General features: G+C 49.2%; 1 protein-coding gene across 1 annotated transcript in view; it reads right to left on the minus strand.

Annotated features, from left to right (window-relative positions):
• Nucleotides 1-350: 350 nt before the first annotated feature.
• The window catches only part of LZTS1 (leucine zipper tumor suppressor 1), a 55,037-nt gene continuing 32,041 nt past the window's right edge, over nt 351-23,346 (minus strand). The window contains exons 2-4 of the mRNA XM_077152689.1: nt 6,786-7,262; nt 4,705-5,502; nt 351-2,111 (exon numbers count right to left, since the gene is read on the minus strand). Of these exons, the coding sequence (XP_077008804.1) occupies nt 1,440-2,111; nt 4,705-5,502; nt 6,786-7,130 (1,815 nt within the window). The 5' untranslated portion in view covers nt 7,131-7,262 and the 3' untranslated portion in view covers nt 351-1,439. The remainder of the gene's footprint in view (nt 2,112-4,704; nt 5,503-6,785; nt 7,263-23,346) is intronic.

The following is a 23,346-nucleotide window of genomic DNA, read 5'->3' on the forward strand; positions in this document are numbered from 1 at the left end:
AGGCTGGCTGCCTGCTAGATCTGGCTTGCTTCTGAAAAGACAAGAAAGAAGAAAAGTTCCTGGAACCAAGCAACCGAGAAACTTTACCTTCTGTGTCCTCCCCCAGCTCTGCACATCCCCGGGAGAGAAAGCCCAGCCTCTCCCAGGCACAAGCTGGCCCGGAGAAAAGCCTCAGCTCTATGGGTTCTTTACAGTTCCTTGCCCCGAAACTGTAAAGGCTGTGCTGGGGAGCCCCTCATGCTCCCTCCTGGGGTGCTGAGCCATCGGGATTCTGGGACCCCTCCTGGCCTGCAAAGACTCTTGTTTGACCTCAGCAGTGCAGACGTTCTGGCTCTGCCGCAGCCGGCCCAGGGGGACAGGCGCGCTGCTGAACCGGGCCGCAGACAAAGGGCCCTCCCTGCACCACCCTGGTGAGTGCGGTGACCCTGGGAGGCAAGCAGGGACCTGATTCTTGGGAAGGAAAAACAACAGTCACCGCTGACTAACTTTGAACAGGGCAGGGAAATCTCTCTCTAGCCCAAGAGAAGTCATCAGGAGGCTCTCCTTGGGACAATGGAAAAAGCCACACAGTGCCTGTGCCTTGGTGCTTTCAATCTTCCCAGCACCCGTTCCAGGCTGCAGTGTCTATTGCTTTAGGACATGTGGCTACTAAGGCCAAAAGCCACCAGCTGTCCTCAGGCTGCTCAGCTCCAGTTAGGCAGGCCCTGCAGGCAGGAGCGGGACCCAGAGTCTGGCCACTCCTGCATTGCCCTCATGCCTCAGCTTCTCCCTGTGACCTCCTTTCTGCTTGCCCAGGGCCGCTGCTCCTGGGCTGTCACCCCTTTCCCCTCCTTTCGTGGCTTGCTGGGATGGGGTAGCTCTGATGTTGCTGAGCCAGGCTCTCCAGGTCCCACTCCAGCCCCTACATCTCTGTAGCCCGAGGACAATGGGGTTACAATGGGGTCAGATTCCAAGGCTTCCGCTCAGGAATGGTTTCCTTCTGTTCCCAAGCCATCCCAACCTGACCCGGAGAGAAAAGAGGTGTTGGGAAGAGAGGCAGGAGGGAGCTTCTGTCCTTGGGGTGGCCACCCAGCCTTCATGGGAGCCCACCCCTGCCCCATGGGCGGGCATCTCTATTTCAAACAGCTCACACCAGCTCCCCCAAGCGCCTTAAGCAAAGTATGGTGATCCCTGGGCCCCACTCTTGGGAAAAGCCAGGGGGGTCAGAGCCCTTGCCCGCTGTGGATTTCGGGGTTGGTGAGCCTTGGGACCTTGGAAAGGGGGCAAAAGGTCATTTCACGTCCTTCCCCCTCACTGGAGGCGCTCAAAAGTTCTGTGCCCCAGGGTTGCTTCTTTCAGAGCAGGGGGTGGGGAGTGGGCAGGAAGGACTGGCCGCCCCGATCAAGCCCCCAGTGCCTCCCAATGCCAGGTCCACGGCCCTTCCTCCTCCTGGTGGCCCCTCAGATCTCCGTGGCTATGATGTCCTCGTAGGGGATGTCAGCTCCTTGCAGGTCGATCTCGAGGGGCTCCCCCGCACCCTCCCCACGGGCCAGCTGCTGCAGGGCCTTCTCCAGGCGCTGGTTCCGCTGGTACATGGCCAGGTAGCTCTGCTGTAGCTGCTTCTGGTACTGGATCACCTTCTCCTTCTCCTCCTTCCACACCAGCCGCTCGTGCTGGAAGCCGGACGACATCTGGTCGTGCCCCTGCCGCTCCTCCCTCAGCTCAGCCCGCAGCCGCTCCAGCTCCCGCTGCAGGGCAGGGATGTCCTCGGAGAAGGTGGGCCCGGGCCCAGCCCCCAGCCCTGGCCCCAGGGATGCCCCGTCCCGCTGCAGGGCGGCCTGGGCCCGCAGCTCCAGCAGCTCCTGCTCCAGCAGGTTCACCTTCTCTCGCAGGAGCTCTGCCTCGTTCTTCTTGCGCTGCAGCTCGTTCTCGCAGACCTCCAGCTCCAGCCCCTTGGTGCGCAGCGCGCTCTCCAGGTCCTGCGTCTTCAGCTCCATGCCTTCCAGCCTGCCCCGCGTGTCCTTCAGCTGGGCCTTCAGACTGAGGATCTCACTGGCCTTGGCATTGACCTCTGTCTGGGACTCTTTCAGCTGCTGCTTCAGGAGAGAGATCTCGCCTGACTTCTGGCACACCTGCCAAAAGGGAGAAGGCCAAGAGATGAGTGACCACATCACAGGGTGAGTGACACTTGAGCTGCCCAAGAGAACTGAACACGGGGTCTGGAAGACACGTGAAGGTCAAACACCTCTCTAAGATTCCCTTCATTCCGCATCCAGCTTGGTCCATCCGCAGGCCTGCCTCATCTCCAATTCAGAGTCTAAATCTCAACCTGCATCCAAAACTAGAACTGCACATGTCTCTACGAGCGCGGGTGAAATGGTCCCACTGCTTGTAGCGTCACCATCCAGTGGTGCTGTTTCTGCATCTGTCTCCATTTCTATCACCCATATTTATGCCCAAGCCCTCTGACTTCACCACTCCACATACCCAGCTCTCTTCTCTCCTCCCCACTGGGGTAAAGACTATATTCAAGTACTCACCATTGTATTCCTGGTGACTGGCCCGATGCCTGCCTCGGAGGCAGTGCCTAGTAAATAGCTGACCAAAGAGTATTACCGTATTTGTCCCCACTCCTCCACCATATCTAGTCCTACTCTTCATCAGAATTTGGCAAAGAGAAATGATGAAAACCAAAGCACTGAGTCAGACTCAGGTTCTCTGACGTCTTGGCTATCTGGGGTCATGGGTGGCACAAAACCAACACGAGTCTGGCCGTCTGTGTCTCGAGAGTGCTGTCACGTGGTGAAGCTGGCCAGAAGGAAGGTCAGGGACAGGGCCTCTCCAGAGTGGACTCATGGAACACAACTGGAAGCTACCTTAACATTCCCTCACGTTTCCTCTCATATTAGAAATTCTGTCTTGCTCTCATAAACTGCCAGTGGAACACTGCCCAATCCTAGAGAAGAGCCAATCCTATCCTAGATGCTTAGCTGGGACACTGAGAATGCTTTTCCAAGTCCAAGTCTGTATTCATTTCAAGTAGAGAGCAGTATGGAGTCATGGTGGAGGCAGGGGCTCTAAAGGAGAGTCCTGAGTTTGAATCCGGGTTCTGCCACTTAGGAGATAAGATCTCGAATACATTTGCATGTTGGCAGTATGGTGTAATGAGGAGGCCAAAGTGTTGGGATTAAATCCTGAGTCTTGATACTCAATATGTGGTGACCTTGGGCAAGTCACCTACCTAACTATTTGATGTTATAACCTCTCTGGGCCTCAGTTTCCTTAGCTATAAATTGAGGATTAGTAGCTAACCTTCTCATAGGGTTGTTTTAAGAATTTGATTAGAGAATCCAGGGCTTGGCATTTAATAAACACCAAATAAATTATCATTTAATATTATTACAGATGTGCTTATAATACATATTTACGTATCATCATAAATTATTTTATTATTATTATCATTATTATTATTATTATTATATTGGCAGACTGGACAACCTGGGGATAAGGTCAGATCAATATACATCTTATTTTCAGAATGGACAAAGAAGGATGGATGCCTAACATCAGATGTTCCCAAATGTCCCTGAGACCTGGCTGAGAAATAACAGCAGGGTCAGCTGTGCCATCATCAATGAGCAAAAGGAAAGCACTACCAACAGCCAATGTACTTTCCTCTTTGGGAAACCTGGCAAAACAGAACATGACTCTCCCTTCCTCACCAGTCTATTCCTCTATCCATTTCTTCCATACAAACAATTTTTCTCTCCTCTATCCTATGAACACATATCCCCCTTATTCCCCGGACAGGTCCAGGCAGCACCAGCACAAACACGTGTGTGCTGCTGAGGGCAGATGCACAGTTGGGGCGGGGTGGGGTGAGAGGGTGGTGGTGCTGGTTTAAACAGGGCTGGACACATGACCCTCTCAGTCGCTTCCCAGGGTAGGGGTCTCAGGTTGGGGTCCGTGACAGAGCTGCCACATGCTCCTACTTTTCCTTCCACACACCCCAATGGTCCTCAAAGTGAGAAAAGCTCCTTCCCAGCTGGCAGGGAACGGGGGTTACACTGGTTCTTCAGGAACGCCTGGTCAAGATGCCTCATTTCTAGGAGTGTCTCTGTGTATACATGTGTGTTTGTGAGTGTGTGTGTGTGTGTGTGTGTGTGTGTGTGTGTGAGAGAGAGAGAGAGAGAGAGAGAGACCTTTATCTCCCATGTTTCCATCTGGGCCCATCAGCTAGAAGTTTCCACTAACATTTCTGCAAGAAGTGAACAATTCTGAAACTGAGAACTGCCATTAATGAGGTCACTCTTGCTAGTGGGTGGGACCACTTCTTGAAAAGCAAGAAATTCCATCCTCTCTCTTGGGCTTTTGGACCTGAATGAGCTCAGACCTGGCTTTTGAGCCTCCTGTAAGCAGATGAAGTGAGAACCCTGGCTAGGCCTCGGCTCTGGCACTTTCAGCTTCTGCAAATGGCTGGGCTGGTAAATTCAATTCTGGAGGCCACTGAGGGTGACGATAGGGGCAAGAGTCGGAAGCCCCAGAAGGACTTCAAGACTAAAAGCTTCCCCTAGCATGGTTTGCCAGGAAGCCCTTTCTTTGGGTCAAAAGCTGGCTCTCTAGACCAGCTGACCTGAGCATTTGTGTCCCCACACTATTGTCCAGAACTCCGCAGAAGAGGAGGGGAGCCTGGTCCCAAACCCACCGCCACCGTGCAGGTCTCACCTCCCACTGGGTCTCCTCCAGAGCGGGTGCAAAGTTGGTCTTCTCCTTCTCATAGGATCTCAGCTTGGTCTCCAGGAGGTCCTGCTCCTTCATGAGGCTCTCAAGCTCCTGCCGCAGCTGCCGCTTCTCCTGCTGGAGCTGGAGCACCTGAAGGTGCAGCACCTGCTGGGCACGCTGGCTCTTCTGTGAAGCCTGCTTCAACCTGCACTTCTGCTCCAGGCCCTCCAGCTCCTCCTTGCAGCGCCTCTGCCGCTCCTCATAGACCTGGCTGGAAGCCAGCTCCTTCTCCTCGAAGCTGCGCTGGAGCTTCTGCAGCTTGCACTCCCTCTCCAGCAGCTTCTGTTCAAGCTCCTGGATGCTGCACTCGTCCGTGGAGATGGGGGAGCGGACACAGGCAGGGCCCTTGTCTACCTTGCCCGGGTGGGCCAGCTTGCTACCCCCATCCGAGAAGGACAGAGCCTTCAGGCTCATCATGTTGCTGTCCTGGAGGACGATGCCCTGGGTGATGTTGTGGGCCGAGCCCCCGAAACGGCTGGCGGGCCCCACGGGCGTGACCAGCGGGTCTAGCTGGTAGCTACTGCTGGTGCTGTGTGTGGGCAGGCTGGACATGGAGTTGCGGCCGGAGTCAGACAGCGCCCCGGAGCACAGGCTGGGCTTCAGCTCCTGCTCCTTGGGCTTCTCTGGAGGGATGGGGTGCAGCTGGTGGCTGGCGCTGTCGGGGGAGGAGTGGAGGATGGCTCCTGACCGCGGCAGCACGGGCTTGAAGGCCGTGGGCCTTACTGCCCCCTTCTCCGAGCCCTGGGTTGGGGGTGGGGAGAAAGGAATCATCTTGACCTCAGTGTCTCCCTTCAACACTCATCCCATGTCTCCCTCCCCACACAGCAAGGTCCCTTGGGTGCTGGGCTGGCGTGCTGGTCTCTCTGAGCCAAACCTGAGCCCATGCTAGCCTCTTGGGCCTCCTTGATCAAGAGCTGTCACAGCCTAGCCTGGTACTTCTTTCTAAGAAGGAGCAAAGCCCCTTACACCTGGGGGAAGGTCCTCACTGATCTCCGAGGCACATTGTTCTAGGAAATACCAACTGGTCGCTGGCTTGTCCCAGCTGTGCTGAGACAAGCATCATTTCTGGGTTCACTGGCTGAGATCCCGGGCGTGGATGCCAGCTCTGGGTCTCAGCGCAGTGCAGGGTCAGGGCATGACGCCCTGGTGTCAGCTGCCTTTGTCCTCACTGCCTCTTTCATTAAGCTGGGACCAGAACACTGACCCTGGGCTCCTCACCGCACTGGGAGGGTGGCTTCAAGTAACAAAATAAGAAGTTGTGATTTTCATTGGCAGAGCACTTTGCAGTTTACAAAGCACTTTATTCTGCAAAGGTTAAAGCTCTACCCCAACATCAGGGGCCATTTTCCTAGCATAGCAAAGCCATGAAGTCACTCCCGTGAGAGATAGGGGCTGGAATTCAACAGGAAAATGGTTTTCACTTGTCTCCTGATGGGACTCAAGAGTCCTGAAGTTGGTATGAGGCCTTGATTTCTGAGTATCTAAGACACCTTTGCCCCCATCCCTGCTAAAGTAATGTTGATAGGAAACTCGTGTCTTATCCTGCCTCAGATGCTTCTGGCAGGCTTAAATTAGGCGCACACAGCACTCACTACCTAAGGCCCCAGATCCAAGTGGAGGGAAGATTCTGTTAGAGAGAGAAGCAGCCCATTCTCCCCAAATGTACTCTCCATCTGCTCTGATAGATGACACAGAACTCCCTCTCCTTCTCATGTGTTTGAAAATGATGCTTTTTCCTACCTTGACAATCAGAGTTACATCCTAGTGAAGCTCAGGAAGCTTTTAGCTTTCATTTTCCTTTGCTCTGCGCTCAAAGGCTGACATTGGACTTCCAGTTCAGTGCCTGCCTGATGCAGTCACTCTCTTGTCCGACCTCTGCTGTCTGTGATCTGCCATCACCATCACTGCTCTTGCCTCTTTGGGGGATTTAAGTGTTTAGACCAGCCCAGCCATGCTCTCTACCCCCATTTCACTCTCTCCTGCCTTTCCAACCCTGCTCACCCTTACCAGGGACCCCTGCTCACCATTTCTAGCTGATTGGAGAAGGGCATGAGCTTGGGTGGGGTGGACGAGCCAAAGTCCACCCCAGCCTGGCCTCCTATGTCCCCACTGGACAGGGCAGTGTAGTCTGGATGGTGGGAGCCCCGGGCCTTCTGGCTGACCTTGATGTAGAAGAAGTCTTCACTCTTGCCCATTTTGGAGCTAGACTTGCCATGACCTGAGTCTTGGGAAAAGCCAAACCTCAGCAGTCCGTCTGAGTACCGATTGAGCTTCTTGAGGTGTGAGGACTTGCGCAGCTTGTACTGGGAGGCCCGGCAGTGCTTGCTGTGGAAGCTATGGCCAGAGATGAGGCTGCTGACGCTGCCCATGGTGACTGGGCGTCAAGGATGGGTAAGGCAGGGAGGGGGCCTGGCGTGGCTGGAGCAGTGAGGGGCAGTCCTGGCTCCACAAGGGGACTGCGGTCATAGCAAAATCCTCATCGAGTCAGGGAGACAGTAGACCTGGAAGGAGACAGAAGGCAGAAGTCAGCCTGGGAAGGGGCCATCACTGCACAGCCCTCAATGATGACTGAAGGAGTATTTAGACTGCTAGAACCAAGTAGTGCAGAGATACATGTCACAAGCCTAGCCCTGTCTCACTATCAGGCCCTGCATTCATTCTTCCTCTCTGCACTAACTCAACAAACATTCACTGAGCACCTACTTTAAGCAAGACTCTATTCTAAACAATTGGTGCACCAGTGAACAAAACAATTATAGTCCCTGCTCTTATGGAGCTTACATATTGTGTAGTGACGACAGGTGATAAACAAGTGTGTACTATATGAAGTGGTACTTGTGCTATGGGTGAAATAAAGTAGAGTAAGATGGATAGAGTTTAGGGAGGTAGTTATTTTATATAAGGTGGTCAAAGGTGGCCCCTCTATTAAGGTATCATGTAAGGAGACCTAAAGAAAAGGAGGGAGCAAGCCATGCAGAAATCTGGGAAGACAGCATTTACCAGAAGAAGCCCCAAGTGCAAAGGCCTGAGTCCCTGCGGTGGCGGGTGACTGACCTATGTGAGAGTAGCAAGCAGACCAGTCTTGCTGGAGGACAGTTAGCAGGAGGGTGTGGGAGAAGGAGAAGTGAGAGAGAAAGCAGAGGCCAGATGACAGGGAGTGTTGAGGGGCAGAGTAGGTGGGCCAGTTATGTTGGTTGAGTGACTAACACGGCTGGGCTGGGGTGGTAACTGTGGATGTATTTCTAAAGGAGAGCTGTAAGGATTCACTACAGGATTGCCTGTATGGATTGAGAAAGTGAGGAGTTAAAATGGATGCCATTGTTTTTGACTGAGCAACTAGAAAAAGAAAGTTGCTATTGTTGTGATTCAAAAGACCACCAAAGGAGTCAGTTTGGAGTAGGTGGGTGGGTGTGGAGCAAAGGAATTTGGTTTAAGACATATTAAGTTTTCAACGCCTATTATACATCCCAGGAGAGATGGAGATCAGGCAGAATGATGTCAGCGGAGTGGTCAGGGTTGTAGATTTACATGCAAAAGTGGTTAACTATAGATGATGTCACTACAGGAGTGAATGTAAGAACTCAAGAGAAGACGTTTGTAGGTAAGTTCATGGGGCACTCGAACATCAGGGGTTCAGAAAGGTGATGAGAACTGAGCAAAACAAACTGAGAAGGCTTGGACAGTGATATAGGAGAACTAAGAAATCCAAGTAAAGAAATTGTTTCATAAGGATGGTGTCAAATGCTGCTGGTATGTAAGTATGGTGATGACTGAGAATTGGTTAATGAGTTTGGCCATAGAGTGGTTACAGGTGACCTTGATGAGAGTAGTCTGGGTGAGTGATAAGAATAAAGGCTTGATTAGACAGGGTTCCAGAAAGAAAGAGGAGCCGGAGCAATTAGACAAGGAAAAGAAAGAAAAGGCATCCATTTTGGAAAAGAAGAAGCAAAACTTTCCCTATTTGCAGATGACATGTTCCAATGTTTAGAAAATCCACAATAAAGCTATTAGAACTATAAATGAATTTAAAGGGCAAGGTGCTAAATCAAGATGCAAAAATTTATTATGTTTCTATATAATAGTCATGAACAATCTGAAGAGAAAATCAAGATAAAAGTTCCATTTAAATGGTAACTAAAAGAATAAAATTTCTAGTAATAAATTTAGCCAAAGATGTAAAGGACTTGCATGGACAACTATAAAACACTGCTGAAAGAAATTTTAAAAAGACCTACATAAATGAAAGGACATTCCATGTTCATGTATTAGAAGACTAAATATTATTAAGATGTCAATTCTACTCAAAATTATTTATAGATTCAACACTATCCCAATCACAATTCTAACAGCCCTTCTTTGCTGAAATGAAAAAAACAATAATCAAATTCATATAGAAGGATAAGGGGTCCTGAATAGCCAAAATCATCTTGAAAAGAAAAATTTGGAGGACTGACACTGCCTAATTTTAAAATTTATTACAAAGCTACAGTAATCAAAACAGTGTAGTACTGGCATAAGAGCCAATGGAATTGAACTGAGAGTTCAGAAACTCTCTTATGGTCAACCGATTTTTTTCTTACAAGGTACCAAGCCCAGTCAATGGGGAAAAATAGTCTCTTCAACAAATGGTACTAGGAAAACTGGATACCCACATACAAAGGAATAATGCAGACCCCTACCTCACACCACATACAAAAATAAACTCAACATGGATCAAAGATCTAAATATAAGAACCAAAACTACAAAACTCCTAGAAGAAAACAGAGGAAAATGTCTTCAGGACATTTACTAGGCAGTGGTTTCTTAGACATCACACCAATAGCATGAACGACAAAAGGAAAAATAAAAAGATAAATGGGATGCACCAAAATGTAAAACTTTGGTGTAACAAAGGATATTATCCAAAAAGTAAAAAGACAACCTAGAAAATGGGGAAAAATATTAGAAAAACATATATTCTGTAAGGGTTTAATATCCAAAGGACTCCTACAACTCAACAAGACAAGCAACCTAATTTTTAAAAAGGGCAAAGGACTTGAATAGACATTTCTCCAAAGAAGATACACAAATGGCTAATGAGAACATGAAAAGATGCTCAATATCATTAGCCTTTGGGGAAATGCAAATAAAAACCACATTGACATATCACTTAATACTCACTAGAATGGCTACTATTAAAAACAAAAAGGAAATTAAGTTTTGGAGAGGAAGTGGAGAAATAGGAACCTTTGTACATTGCTGGTAGGATGTAAAATGTTGCAGCTGGTGTGGAAAACAGTCCAGTGGTTCTTCAGTAAGTTAAATATAGAATGACCATATGACTTGTCGATCCCACTCTAAGTATATATCCAGAAGAATTAAAAGCAGGGACTCGAACACCTATTTGCACACCAATGTTTATCGTGGCATTATTCACAAATGTCAAGAGGTCGAAGGAACCCAAATGTCCATCAACAGAAGAATGGGTTAACAAAATGGGGTGTATACATACAACAGAGTAGTATTTGGCCAAAAAAAGGAATGACGTTCTGATATGTGTGGCAGCATAGATGAACCCTGAAGATATCACGTTGAGTGAAATAAGCCAGATACAAAAGGACAAATATTGTTTAATCTCACTAATATGACATAATCAGGATATGTGGATTCATAGAGTCATAAAGTAGAGCACAGGTTACTAGGAGCTGGGATGGAGGATGGGAATTTAATACTCAATTGGTACAGAGCTTCTGTCTAGAGTGATGGAAAAGTTTTGGTAATGGTGATGGCAGCACAATATTGGGAATGCATTTAACACCACTGAGCTGTATACCTGCAAGTGGCTAAAATGATTAATTTTAGGTTGTACATATGTTAGTAGACTAGAGCTGTACACCACAAAGAATGAAACCTTTCATAAATTATGGATTGTAGTTAATAATATAACTTTAATACTGTTTTCTTCAATTGTAACAAAGTTACCACACCGATGCAAAATGTTAAAAAATTGTGAAAACTGTGCATTGGGGTGGGGGGGTATATGGAAACTCTGTACTTTCTGCATGATTTTTCTGTAAACCTACAACAGCTCTAATAAAAATAAAAAAATTTAAAGACAGAGGGAGGGAGGAAATAACCATATCCTTCAAAGTCGAGAAGTACAGGACAGACTTGGTTTGGGTTCCCAGTTATACCCCATACCAGCTATAACATCTGAGGCCAATTTTATTTTCCAACAAAATTCTCAGACACAAATAAAACCAAAAAAAAAAAATTAACAGAATCCGATCTTATGCTTAAAGCAATAGCAACCATCTTGCCAGAAATGAGCCTGAGTAATAAACTGGGTTGTCACTGCCTGCACATGTGCAGATTTAGGCACCTCTCTAAGCACAGATCACTACATTTTCAAAGGCAGAAAAGTGGTATGATTGTCATATGTTCTGAAGATTATTTCTCATCGAGTCAAAAGAGAAATGATGCAATTAAGGGGGAAAGAACTACAAATTTAATAAAGTAGGAAATGCAGAAGGAACCCTGTACTCTTTATTCTACTCTAAATTATTGTGTCAACCCTAAAGAGTCTCAGCAGTCCCAGGTGGGTTATTGAGAACTGCATTTGCACAGCCTAGGGGGAGTCAGAAGATTCTTTCCACTCTGGATAGGAACACTTGGATTCTAACCTGCATTATTATCCTGAAGGATAAAGTGGTAATGCTATGAATAAATATGTTTTATGTTCCATTAGTAAAAACACCACAAAACATCACTGTGTAGCTTTGATGTATTTTTTAATGCAAATAGCTTTTATTAACTTGGTGGCCTTTTAGGATCAAAGAAACACAATAAAATCTATGTCACAGGACTGTTATGAAAAGTATAGGAGATACCACTATAAGCTACCTAAATATACCAGCTCTAGTATGCTTAATGGATGCCTGGTACATCTTAGGAACTCATTAAATTGTAGACATTAGCATTGGTATCTATCATTTATATTATCATTATTGTCCTTTCCAGATATATTGTACCTATGCTATCCTCAATGCCCACACCTCATTTTCCAGAACTTCTTTCCAAATGCACGTTTGCTGCATCCCATTCTCCTGGGGCCCTACTTAGGAACACGGAGTTCCTTGTTAATCTAATGGTTGATGATGGCAAAACGTGCTTTGTCATCCCCCAGATTATCCATCTCTTGCTTAGCTGAGGACTCTTGGTCCTCGGAGACAAGAATTCCACTGCTGTCCATGTGTAGGGAAGCTATTTGTGGCCCCAAAACTCCCCAGCACGCTGCATATTACATAGTTGAGCAGCTGGCTAGTTGTTTTTTGCCCTTCCAAGACACATCTATGAGCATCTATATATGCTGTGTTGTAGAGATAAGAACACTGGCTATAGCATCAACATATTTGGATCTAAAAATTAACCTCTTTGAAGGCTCACAGGATGGATATGAGAATGAAACATACTAGCAGAAGTACATATGATAAGGGCTTGGCACACCACATGCTTTACACAGCATGCTCCACAGATGTGTATAAAAAAGGATAAGACTGGGCGGGCCGCGGTGGCTCAGCGGGCAAAGTGCTTGCCTGCTATGCCGGAGGACCTCGGTTCGATTCCCGGCCCCAGCCCATGTAACAAAAACGGAGAAACAAAATACAATAAAACAAGAAAAATGTAAAAAAAAAAAAAAAAAAAAAAAAAAAAAAAAAAAAAAAAAGGATAAGACATGGGTGTGGCCCTCAAGAAGCCTATAACATCGGTGGAGTATAACCGTCAGGCAGACTAGGCTAAGTGAATCTGATTGCTGCTCTTTCACTCCACCACCATCTCCTCTCACCCAGACCTTGCAACAGCCCCTAAACCTGTCTTTCCCCATTAGCATCTGAAGTGTCAAGGTCATCACACTTCCCTCATGAAAACCCTTCAAGGCTTCACATTGTTCTCAGAGTAAAACACAGACTCCTTGCTGTATCCTGCAAGCCCTGGTAGGCTCTGATTTTTGCCCACTGCTCCATTCTTATCTCACGATATTCTTCTCTTGCTCAGATCCACAATTACAGCCAAACTTACCTCTTTCTGGTTCACAGAACCCACTAAGCCTTTTCCCACCTGCCATTTCCTATGCCTGGAATTCTCTTGCCGTAGCTCTTTACCCAGATCGCTCCTTCTCATCCTTTAGTTTTCAACTCAAATATCGCTACTGCAAGGGGGCTTTCTCTGGTTACTCTTGATAAAGTGATCTCGCTATTACTATTTTGTCAACCTGTTTATTCTCTTCACAACACTTGCTTCAACCTGCAATAATCTTAGTTTTTAATTTGTTTATTGAGCGTATCTCCACCAATATATACATCCCAAGAGTGCAAAGACTTTGTCTGCATCCACAGCTCCTGGAACAGAGGAAGGAAATGAAGCACAGACTCAGAAAGGATAACGGACGTGGCCCTTGCCATTCAATTAATAAGCAAGTCAAGCAGGTGTTGAATCTGGGCCCAAATTCCATGGTGTCTGCACTATATACTGCACACTGCAGGGCACTGTAATCTCCTTTTCACATCTGAGGCCCAGAGATATTAGGGGTCCTATCCTGTAGGTAATAGTGAGTTCGCAGGATCTGGGGAGAGAAAGCCCAGAGAAGAAACTAAGGTCTGTGGCCTCCAGCCATAGCCTCATTTTGGGCAGATGCCAACAGGGCTTCAGGTTGATGTCAGCTCCCTTGTTAGCGTGACCAAGCAGCCTGCATGACTTGCTGTGCACACGCACAGTGGCAGGCCCCAGAAGACACAGAGGGAAAGGAGGGAAATGGTACGAGGGAGTAAAGGAGAGCAATGGTTCAAGATGGTCACCTTTGGTTCTTCTGGAGTGCAGCTGTGTCCCTTAGCTCTGGACAACCCGTTCCCACCCCAGGGACTTTACACACAGGAAATCTCTGTAGTTTGAAGTCATCCTGGGATCCACTTGAAGCTATGCTAATCACCTCCAAGAATCTGGAGTTGTTCCATTTTCAACTTGGAGAGTGCATCAGAGAAAACTTGGCTGTGATCCATCCTAGTTCCCAAACCCAAGTTCTTCCCTCTGTCCAGCCCCCACTCTCACACACCCCATGAGAGCTGAGGTCTTTGCCTGCAGTAAGGTCAAGGAAAAGAGCCACGCTTATTGCTGAGAAAGGACGCTCCAATGTCCAGGAATACCTATTTGGGATGAAAATAAGCAATCATATCCATCTTAGAGATCTAAAAAGCGAAAGGAATAAGGAGGACTGGAGAGGAAAAACTAAAGGAACCATACAACCACAGAGCTGGACATCGCATAATGCCTTCTCCTGGGCAGCGTCCTACTAATTTTTACAAAGAAACCAGCTGGAATGAAGATTTCAGGTCACAAGGAAAGAGAATGAGAAAAAGGCTCAGAAAAGAGAAGAAGAGCCAAAAGGCAGCTGGTGGGAAAGGACACCGGAAGCTATACTTCTCAGAGCTTAACTCCAGGGAATTCAGAGGCTTCCCCCACCCCCACCAGTCACGAGCCCCTGCGCCTCCCCCCTCAGGCTCCACCTCCCACCCCCGCTTCCCCCTCTCACTCGTTCTTGCGCCCCCACCCCACCGATCGGCCCTGAGTGTGGCTGCTACACCCAGGGCAAGGAAGGACGGACAGACGGACGGAGGGCCTCGCTGGAAGCTCTCACTTCCGAGCGGCTTCTACTGCCTATAGCAAGTAGGTGGGAAATGGGGGCGGAACATCTCAGCTAACCCCCTCTCCACCTCCTACCCCCTCCATTCTGCACTCCTTCCTTTCCAAAGGAAACCAGAGCTCAGGCCAAAGTGACAGATTCCTTCCGGTTGTAGTTTTCTGGAATATGGAGATGGAAGCGTGGAGTTGAAAAGGAGTCCGTCGGGACTCAGGAAGGTGAGAGAGAGAATTACTCACCCTCTGATCTCAAAAGAATCGTCTCTCTTCCCAAGGGGAGGAGCGACGCCCTTGCTCTCAGCAGATCCAGATTTCGAGCCTGCGGAGATGAGTTGAGGACCCCGCACCCCCCGAGTCTGGAGTGGGGTGCGGAGGGGTCACCCGCAGATTCACGCTTGTTCAGCCTCTAGCCGCACCCCCTCAGCCCCGCCCCGTCGTCAAACTTCCCTCCCTTCCCTCCTTTACCCGCGCCCCATCTCCGGTCCCTTCCCGCAGCGGAGGGAGCCGTCGCGGCAACAGCGGGCGGGTGGCCCGGCACCGAGGGGAGCGCGGCCGCGGGGCGGCGGCTCTGTGAGCTCTCGCCGGGACCCGCCCCCGTCTGCCCCGCCGCGCTCGGCCGCCTGTCCCGCCGCCGCACGGGGCTCCCGCGGGGGAGGGCGCCCGCCCGCTGCCTCACCTGCCGCAGCCGGGGCTGCGCTGCCCGCTCCCCACACCCACGTGGCGGCGGAAGAGCCCACGAGGCGGGTCCTCAGTGACCGCCGTGCAAATGAACTTGCGGGCAGCGTTGAGCGGGCTCGGTCCGTGGTGTTGGGATTCATCTGGTCCTTTATTCAACAAATATTTATTCAGCATCTGACCTGGGCTCAGTACTATGCACAGTGCAAAGGAAGCGGTGGGGAACGAGACAGGAGGGGGAAGAGTAGAAGTGCAGGGAAGAAATAAAAAAGCCAAAGAGATGAGAGGGAGTATCTCTGTCTGCTACTTTAAATGGAGGAGAGGGGCAGGCGGGCCTCTCTGAGATGGCATTGGTGAGGGGCCGGCCTGATGAAGTTTCTTTGGTAGAGTGGTCCTCTCAGAAGGAAAAGCAAGTGTAAAGGCCCGGTGGTAGGAATGAGATTGATGTTTTAGAGCAGTGGTTCTCAAGTCAGGGAGACTTTGTCCCCTGGGGAACGCTGACGATATCTGGAGACATTTTTGAGCATCGTGACTTAGGGGGCTACTGGCATCTGGTGTGTAGAGGCCAAGGATGCTGCTAAACATCCGACAATGCACACGACAGCCCCATACAACACAGAATTATCTGGTCCAAGGTGTCTAAGAAACCCTGTTTTAGAGGAACAGAAAGAAAATGGGTTTAGAATCTCAATTCTGCCACTAAATCACTGTGACTTTCAGTAAGTGACTTAACCTCTCTGTGCCTCAGTTTCCTCACTTGTAATATGAAGGTAACCATGCCTGCACATGGTTTGAAAATATTTTTAAAAGTTACCAGGGCTACTTATTGTTACTATATTTCTCATTATTCTCCAGCACAGTTCTCTAAGATGCTCAGTAATGCAAGAGATGGTTGATTTGAGAAACATCCCTGGGCTGCACTCCTAGCCTGGCCTGACCGCAGAGATCTCAATGCCAGGGCTTGCCCCTGAATTCCTCTGAAGGTAGGAGCAGGCAGAGACTTGGGTATGAGCAATAATTCTTCCCTTCCTTGGTGCAGGCCCTCAAGCCCTCCCGGGGCTCAGTTTCCAACCACAACAGGAGGGCTGGATTTATTTCAGTTATTTGAGACCTCTTGAGAACTTAACGAGAATTATCACCCTCCTCCTCAGGAAAATACACCCCAACCCCCACCATTTTGGCAATGACTTCTTAGGATTTCCTGACCCCTAAAGCCCATCTACTGTCCCAGTTTAAAAACATGACGATAGCCTGTTCTGGGGGATCAGCTATGAACTTTGGGGCTGGGGGAGAAGCATTTGCTTGGCATCTGATTATTGACTTAACTTTAATGACTCCCTGCTTTTCTTCAAACACTGGGAAGGTGGGAGCAGGGGAAAGAAGTGAAACCAAAGAAATTATGTTTTATTTCCTCAATAATGCCCCCACCCTCAGACTCCAGGGGTCAGGCGCCCTATTTCCCAAAACTTGGAGAGAGGTTACACCCACTTCAAAGGGGGCCAGAATGCGAAACGAGCCACCCAGGCAGTCAGAGGAGAAGGCTGCCCAGATGGATGATGCGGGAAGCGCCTCGCCCTTGCCTGCCCCAGCGTCCACTTCTACAGCTTTCTTCTTCTTGAACTTTAATAGATCTTAAAACTACTGAAATAATACGAAAACAACCCAAGAAACTCATACAGAATTGATGATTGTTAGAAGTTGTCATATTTGTGCCAGAAATCAACATTTCAGCGTTGAAATTCCCATTCCCTACTCCTTTCCCCCTTCCTCCCTGTGGGTTCCCACTTTTGTGGGTATATTTTTGAATTACTAAACATAGTTTTAACATTATGAATATTACATGTATTACTTTTTAAAAACTTGATATAAATCGTATCCTGTTGCATGTAACATCCTGCAACCCTGTTTTAATGGACATTTCATATCTGGGGTCCATTCATGTCCACATGTGTAGAGCTAGTTTATCCCTTTTACCTACTGTGCAGTGGTATCCACCACATTTCATTTACCATTCCCTATTCAGATGCTTCATTTTGTGGCTAAAACCCTCTTGCATATGATGCTTTTTCCAACATGTGTGAGACTTTTTCTAAGATTTCTTTTCTTTGGGTCTTGAAAGCTGTCTAGTTTTTTAAAGGCTCTTCTCTTAAACTGCAGCCCCAAAAGAAGTGGCACCTGAGATACTGATTAGCCGATATATCAAAGGAGGGTAGGAAGAGGGGGCAGAGGGCCCCACAACCCACTTCCAAAATACCCCAGGGTGGGAATGGTGAAGCTGCTGTGGATATTCTTAAGAAGCTGCCTCTGGCACAGCTGAGGAGGCAGGGTAGGGGCGGGGTTGCTGTGCCAGGGTGGGGTGAAGGGGCTTCGGCAAAGCAGAGAGGTCCAGCCCACTCTGCAGCAGCCCGAACACCCAAAGCAGCACTGTTATCCCATAATGTCAGAGCTAGGCAAGACCTTGGAGATCTTTCATTGACACTCCTTCACTACACAGATAATACCAGGGGCCACAGTGAGGCGCAGAGCAGGGAAGACATTTGCCCAGACCACATCACAAATTCTGGATCTGAAACCAGTCTCCTTTTCCTTTCACCGAAAGCACAGGGTCAACTAGGTCTGACTCCCCAGATGGTGGGGGCCGCGTATGGAAGGGGGTGGATGTAAGGTGGATGTGTGTGTGTGTGTGTGTGTGTGCCTGTGTGTCTCAGGATGCCTAATACAAATGGGATTCCACTGAGTCATCCTGTGGGCTCACAGCGCTGCTCCATTCAGAGATGATTGCCGCGTGGGTTCAGGTGCCCCAGAAGGCAGAGGAAGCTGCTGCAGGCTCCACGTGGGCCCCCACCCTGGGTGGCAGAACTGACCTGCCTCTGGAGGTAGCTGGTGGTTGCTGGGCTGGGACCAGAGCTCTGCCTGCAGGTCTCTCCTCTCTGGGCAGGCATCACCAGTCCAGAATAACTTCTAGTCTTAGCAGTGGGAACTGTGCCTCTGCACGGTTCAGTTCTCATGTTCAGTTCTATCTGTGCAACTTGGAAAGCTTCACACTCACTATTATTCATTCACATTGTCCCTCGGTGTGGACTATGTGCCAAGGATCACGCTGGGTGCTGATATGAAGCAGGACAAGGCCTCTCAAAAAGAACTTGAATCTAGAAGTGAAAGTTTCAGCTTCCTTTCCGAAGGAAGAATAAAGCTCCTTTCCAGGTTTGGCGCCTATCTCCCCGCTCAGGGAAGTCCTGCCGACCCCTGGAAGCCCCTCCTTGGGGTTCCTGGTTGCTATTCCATGCACACTTTGCTTGGCACTCAGCCTGCCAGGCATGGGGTCAGCTCTTGCATTATCTCAGTTTTCAGAGTTACAAGTTTTAGCTCTCCAATTATCTTTAAACCTCCTTGAATGGAAAAATGGGGTCTAAATCTCCTGCCTCTCATACATAGGGTTAAGCACAGGGTTAAGAACACAATAGATTGCCAATAAATATTATGGATAGAATCAGCTTACAGGGAGGCACAGAAATTACTGACTCAGTTTGCAGAAAGGAAGGGTAAGGCACAGGAAGGATGTGTGCCTTTCCTGGAGCTTCACAACATGTAGATACTGAAACCAAGACTATAAAAATAGAATCCATCAATCGATCACCATAGGGAGAGGTGAGCTTACCTTTTCCCTCACTCCCAGGCCTATTTGAGGCTTTTGGCCAATAGAAAGAAACATAAGGCAGAGTCTCTGTTTTAAGGATCTGGTTGATAGACAAGACAGGTGCATACACCTAAATAAGAGCTAAAAAAGCAACGCTAATTTAACTCTAGTTTCAGGACTTGCTGAATTAGTCCCTCTGCCCCTGAGAACATGGGTGTTTTCTCTTTTTTCTTTCATATAGAAGGTGAAGGTTCTCACTCTTTCACCTGCCCCACCTCTCACATCCTGGCAGAAGATGCTGCCTCGGCTCTTAGGTCACCCTGTTTCCGGCACTGTCCTTAGAGTCTTCCCTCCTGTTTCTCTGCCTACAGGGTGCTAATGCCCCAAGGGTGTGCAGACCTGATGTTTAAGGTCTGTTTTTTGTGTGATGTTCACACAAAAGAAAGACCCCAGGCAGGAAGTTATGGAGCCAGAGCTCTTAATTCTGTCTCTGCCTCATTCCGGTGCTGGGACACTCAGCAAGCCATTTCCCTTTCTGGACCCTCCCTATTGCTTGTCTGCCCTTTAGGTAAACTCCATGAGGGCAGGGACTGTGCCAGACACTGTTCTCCATCCTGAGTCTGTTGGAGGAAACCACCATTTACCATACATCAGACACCATAAAAGGCCCTTTACTGGCATGATCTCATTAAGTACTCAACAGCGAGCACAGATGGCTGGATCTGTTTTGTTGACTGGCCTAAGATCGAACATTTCAGATTCTCTATTTTCTTATATGTCAGATAAGTATTGTCAATACCTACTTCACTGGGCAGTTGTCAGGCTTAACTGAAATCACCTATATAAAAATGTCTGACTACAGTAAGAACTGTACAGACTGGATACATTTAAACCACAGTTCTCATGAAATTCAAACGGTGTGTAAAAATGTTAGAACTAGATCCTCACCTCTTGAAGTGAAAAGAGCAGCAGGTCATTGGGGTGGGACTTTTTATTCCCCTGGGTTCATGGGGACTTGTGCAGATACACGTCTCCACCTTCAGGAGGGCAGCTGGGTCTGGCAGAGATGTGAGAGCGGTCTTGGGGCTTCTGCCAGCTGGGGCTGTGAAAGCCCAGGCTGCACCAGACTGGTGGGTGGGCACCCAGCCAGCTCCCCACCAAAGGTCTCTCTGGAGCTAAATGGGCCCCGTGCCCAGGGTTAATTGACTCCCTCTTAAAGATGATTCTCCCCCCATGACCCTCGACAACCCCTGGGTCGTATCTGATTCGGCTTCCCCTTATCGCTTATTCTGTTCACTGTTTGTACTCCTTGTCCTTGACCGCTCCTCCCATTTGCAGCTCTAAATCAGGGTCGGGGGCTGGGGCTGGGCTAGGGTTGAGACTTTGAGCTAATCATCTCAGCCCAGTGTGCAAACCTCCCAATGTTTGGTTTGCAGACACCTGGAGGGCTCCATATGCCTGTGAGTGAATGGATGAATGAAAAAAAGAGGCGAGAATGGAGGAGGAAGTGGGGGTGGGGGGAGAGTGGGCAGTCTGAGGAGAGGCTGAGGGTGCTGAGGTGCTGAGGGGGAGCAGGTTGCCGGTGGGCTGGGAGCAGGAGCCCACGCAGCTCTCAAGTAAGTGCACTTGGATTCCTTGGAAAGGCAGAAAGTGAAAGGGAAATCGCTGGCAGGCTGAGTCATTCCATCAGGGTGAACAATCGGAAGCAATTCTGCTTCCCACTGCTCGGCGGAATCAGAAGCCATTCTGCCTGGCAGTCTTTTGTGTGCAGGTCCTCAGCATTCAGCTGCCGGCTGAGCCTTCCTCCGACCTGGTGGGCAGCTTGTGGCTTAGCAGCGCTGATTGACATTTCTCCCCAGGAACATGATTACCCCCCATTCCAAACCTACCCTTCCCCCTTCCAAAAATAAAGCCACAGTTACATGCAAAACTCATGCAAGTTTAACCCTGATGCTGTAAATACAGCGGCGGCAGCTCCCACATGGGAGAGCAGAAGGCAAGGCTCATCCACACTCATGGGGTTGCCACTGGGTCCATGTGAGCTGGGCAGCTCTGGTTAAAGGGACGACTGCTCCTCTTGGCAAAAGGAGCAGCTGTCTAAAGGCCCGTTATTCAGATCTTAAATGGGGGGTGGCTGAGATTTCCAGAGGAGGGCTGAAAACCTGGGCAGGCTCTGTCTCATCTCCAAGCCTAAGGAAACCAGGACCAGTCAGGAGTTTGGAGAACAAAATGTCTGGAGCAGATGGCATCCGAGTCAACAGAGCCCCTTCTGCCTGCCAAATAACTGCTATCCCAAAGTGAACCACTGAGTCAGGCACCTGTGGGAAGTGTGAATTTGAAGAGCCCAGGTCTGCAGCAGTGACGGCAGCATCTTGGAAAGGGACTGGAAAATAGGTGTTACCTATTTATCAGGGTTGTAGCTGACTTGATATTCTGAGGTCAAATTCAGGTTTGGGGAGGAAAGATGTGGTGATGAACAAGCAGTGTTGGCCATGGGCTCGGGAAGGGGGAGAGGTGACCCACCCTTAGGTATTTGATTCGCTGGTCCAGGGAAAAGCTGGTACAGGTTAGCCTTTAGCAAAGCAGGCTGCTAAGCATCATGAATTGGAAGAGAGGTGTCTAAAGTTCCTTTCTCCCCAGGATCACTGGCCCTGGAGAATGCCTTTCTGGCCCCATCACTGTAAAATCCTGGCCCTGTGTTTACCTGTCTCCAGCTCCAAGCTGCAGTCCTCTTCACTCCTTAGACCAGAGCCGTGGTCAGGAGGAACTGCAACAGTCCAATTCACCACAGACCCACAGGGAAATGGCAAAGGAGCTTCTCACTAATGGTATGTCACTTGAACAGTGAAAGGGCTCTAGGGTTCTGCAGCTCCTTCAGTAGCACAGCAGAGGTGACCTCCTAATTGTGTCAAAGGCAGTGCCAGGAGCCCCAGGGCAATCAGCAGGATCAGAAACAAGCCAGCACAATATCATATGGAATAGCAGAATAGAGAAAAGCTTTTAAACTCAGAGGTGTGCTGCTTCAATGCTCCGTGATAAAAGGCAACTGAGACCCAGAGAGGTTGGGTGACTTGTTTAATGCCACACAGCAAAGCAGGAGATTGGAAGCCTGATCTCCTGGCTCCCTGCCCAGCTGCTCTTTCCACTTACATCAGTCTTTGACGGTAGAGGAGGGACGGAGGAGGTGGGGACATCATTCTATGCTGAGAGATACTTTTTTAAAAGACTCAGGTAAAGGACTCAGATCAAAAATGAAACCAAGTCCCACATAGGCTTCACGTCCAGTCTCCCAGCCCCCATGCCAAGAACCGGTGACTTCAGGGAGTCATCACCAGCCACACACAGGGGCTGAGGCCAGGTGGCAAGTGGTGTCTGTCTGTGAAAATCAAAGGAAACCTGGGTTCATGAGTTTGGTTGGTGCAAGGTATGGCAAGGGACAGAGCTGAAAAGCGTACAAAGAAGTAGTCTACTACCTACAGTTCCCTGTAGGAACTCTGCCTCAAGAATGGAAGAGGGAGATACTCAATAAAAGGCATGGACTCCTCCAGGAGGAGGCAGGCATGGGGAAAAGGTGGGGTAGATAAAGGAGCGAGGGAGCACACAAGACCTTGTTTCAGAGAAGCTTGAGTGAGTAACATCTTGAGAACACGTTCTTCCCTTCCCTGCTGACCTCTCCTCTCATTCCCATCCCAACCTAGCTCATCCTTTATCCCCACTGAGTGTATCGTGTGTGTGTGTGTGTGTGTGTGTGTGTGTGTGTGTGTGGAGGGGGGAGGGGTACATGGTAGGCTTTGGGACTCACAATGGGATTGGAATTGGGAAACCCTTGGCAGAAGGAAAACCTCAGAATCCCGACTCTGGATGCTAGGAATGACCTCGAGTGGCTTGAACAGTTCACCCTGGCTGCTTAGGGAGCGAGGCTTTCGGCACTCACAGTGAGCAGCCGGCGTGTGCCTGCGTGTGTTTGTGTGTGCTCACAGGCATGGACCTGTCTGTGGGGAGCCCGTGCGCACAACACAGGAACCCTGTGACCGCTCCTGACGAGTCCCTACATGGCCTGAGTTAATCCCCTCTTGGTACCACTTGATGTGTCTGGCAGGGGAATTTTTGACTTCTGTGTCACCTCTGCCCGCATTTCTCAACCTCCCCTCTTCCTCCTCCAGTGCTCTTTCCTATCCGTGCACTAGACTCCTCCCAGTTAGCAAAGGAGTCTCCGTGTCCTTGGTGAGCTTTAAGCGATTCATCTATACTCCTGAAGGCTGGGCTCCCACCAACCCTGAGTGAGATGGGTCACTTCTTTTCAGAAGCCCAGGGATCCACCAAGGAGGGACCCACCAAGCTTGGCCCACAGCTGCTCCAAAGTCCCTGATGACCGCCCCTCCTCCCTGCGACTCCACCACTACAGACCTTCCTTGCTTCTCAGTGCTTTTCACAAGCTCTTCTTCCCTCTGCCAGGAACGGCCTCCCCCAACCCCACGTGCTGCTCACATGCAGAGGAAGGTGGAATGGCACCTGTCTTCCCCTCGGCCTTCCTTTACTGTGTCTGAAGGAAGCAATGCCAGTGCTACAGGCTGCAGGAAGTCAATCCAAGATGACAGAC

Source organism: Tamandua tetradactyla, chromosome 3 (assembly GCF_023851605.1).
Source record: "Tamandua tetradactyla isolate mTamTet1 chromosome 3, mTamTet1.pri, whole genome shotgun sequence".
NCBI classification, from domain to species: domain Eukaryota; kingdom Metazoa; phylum Chordata; class Mammalia; order Pilosa; family Myrmecophagidae; genus Tamandua; species Tamandua tetradactyla.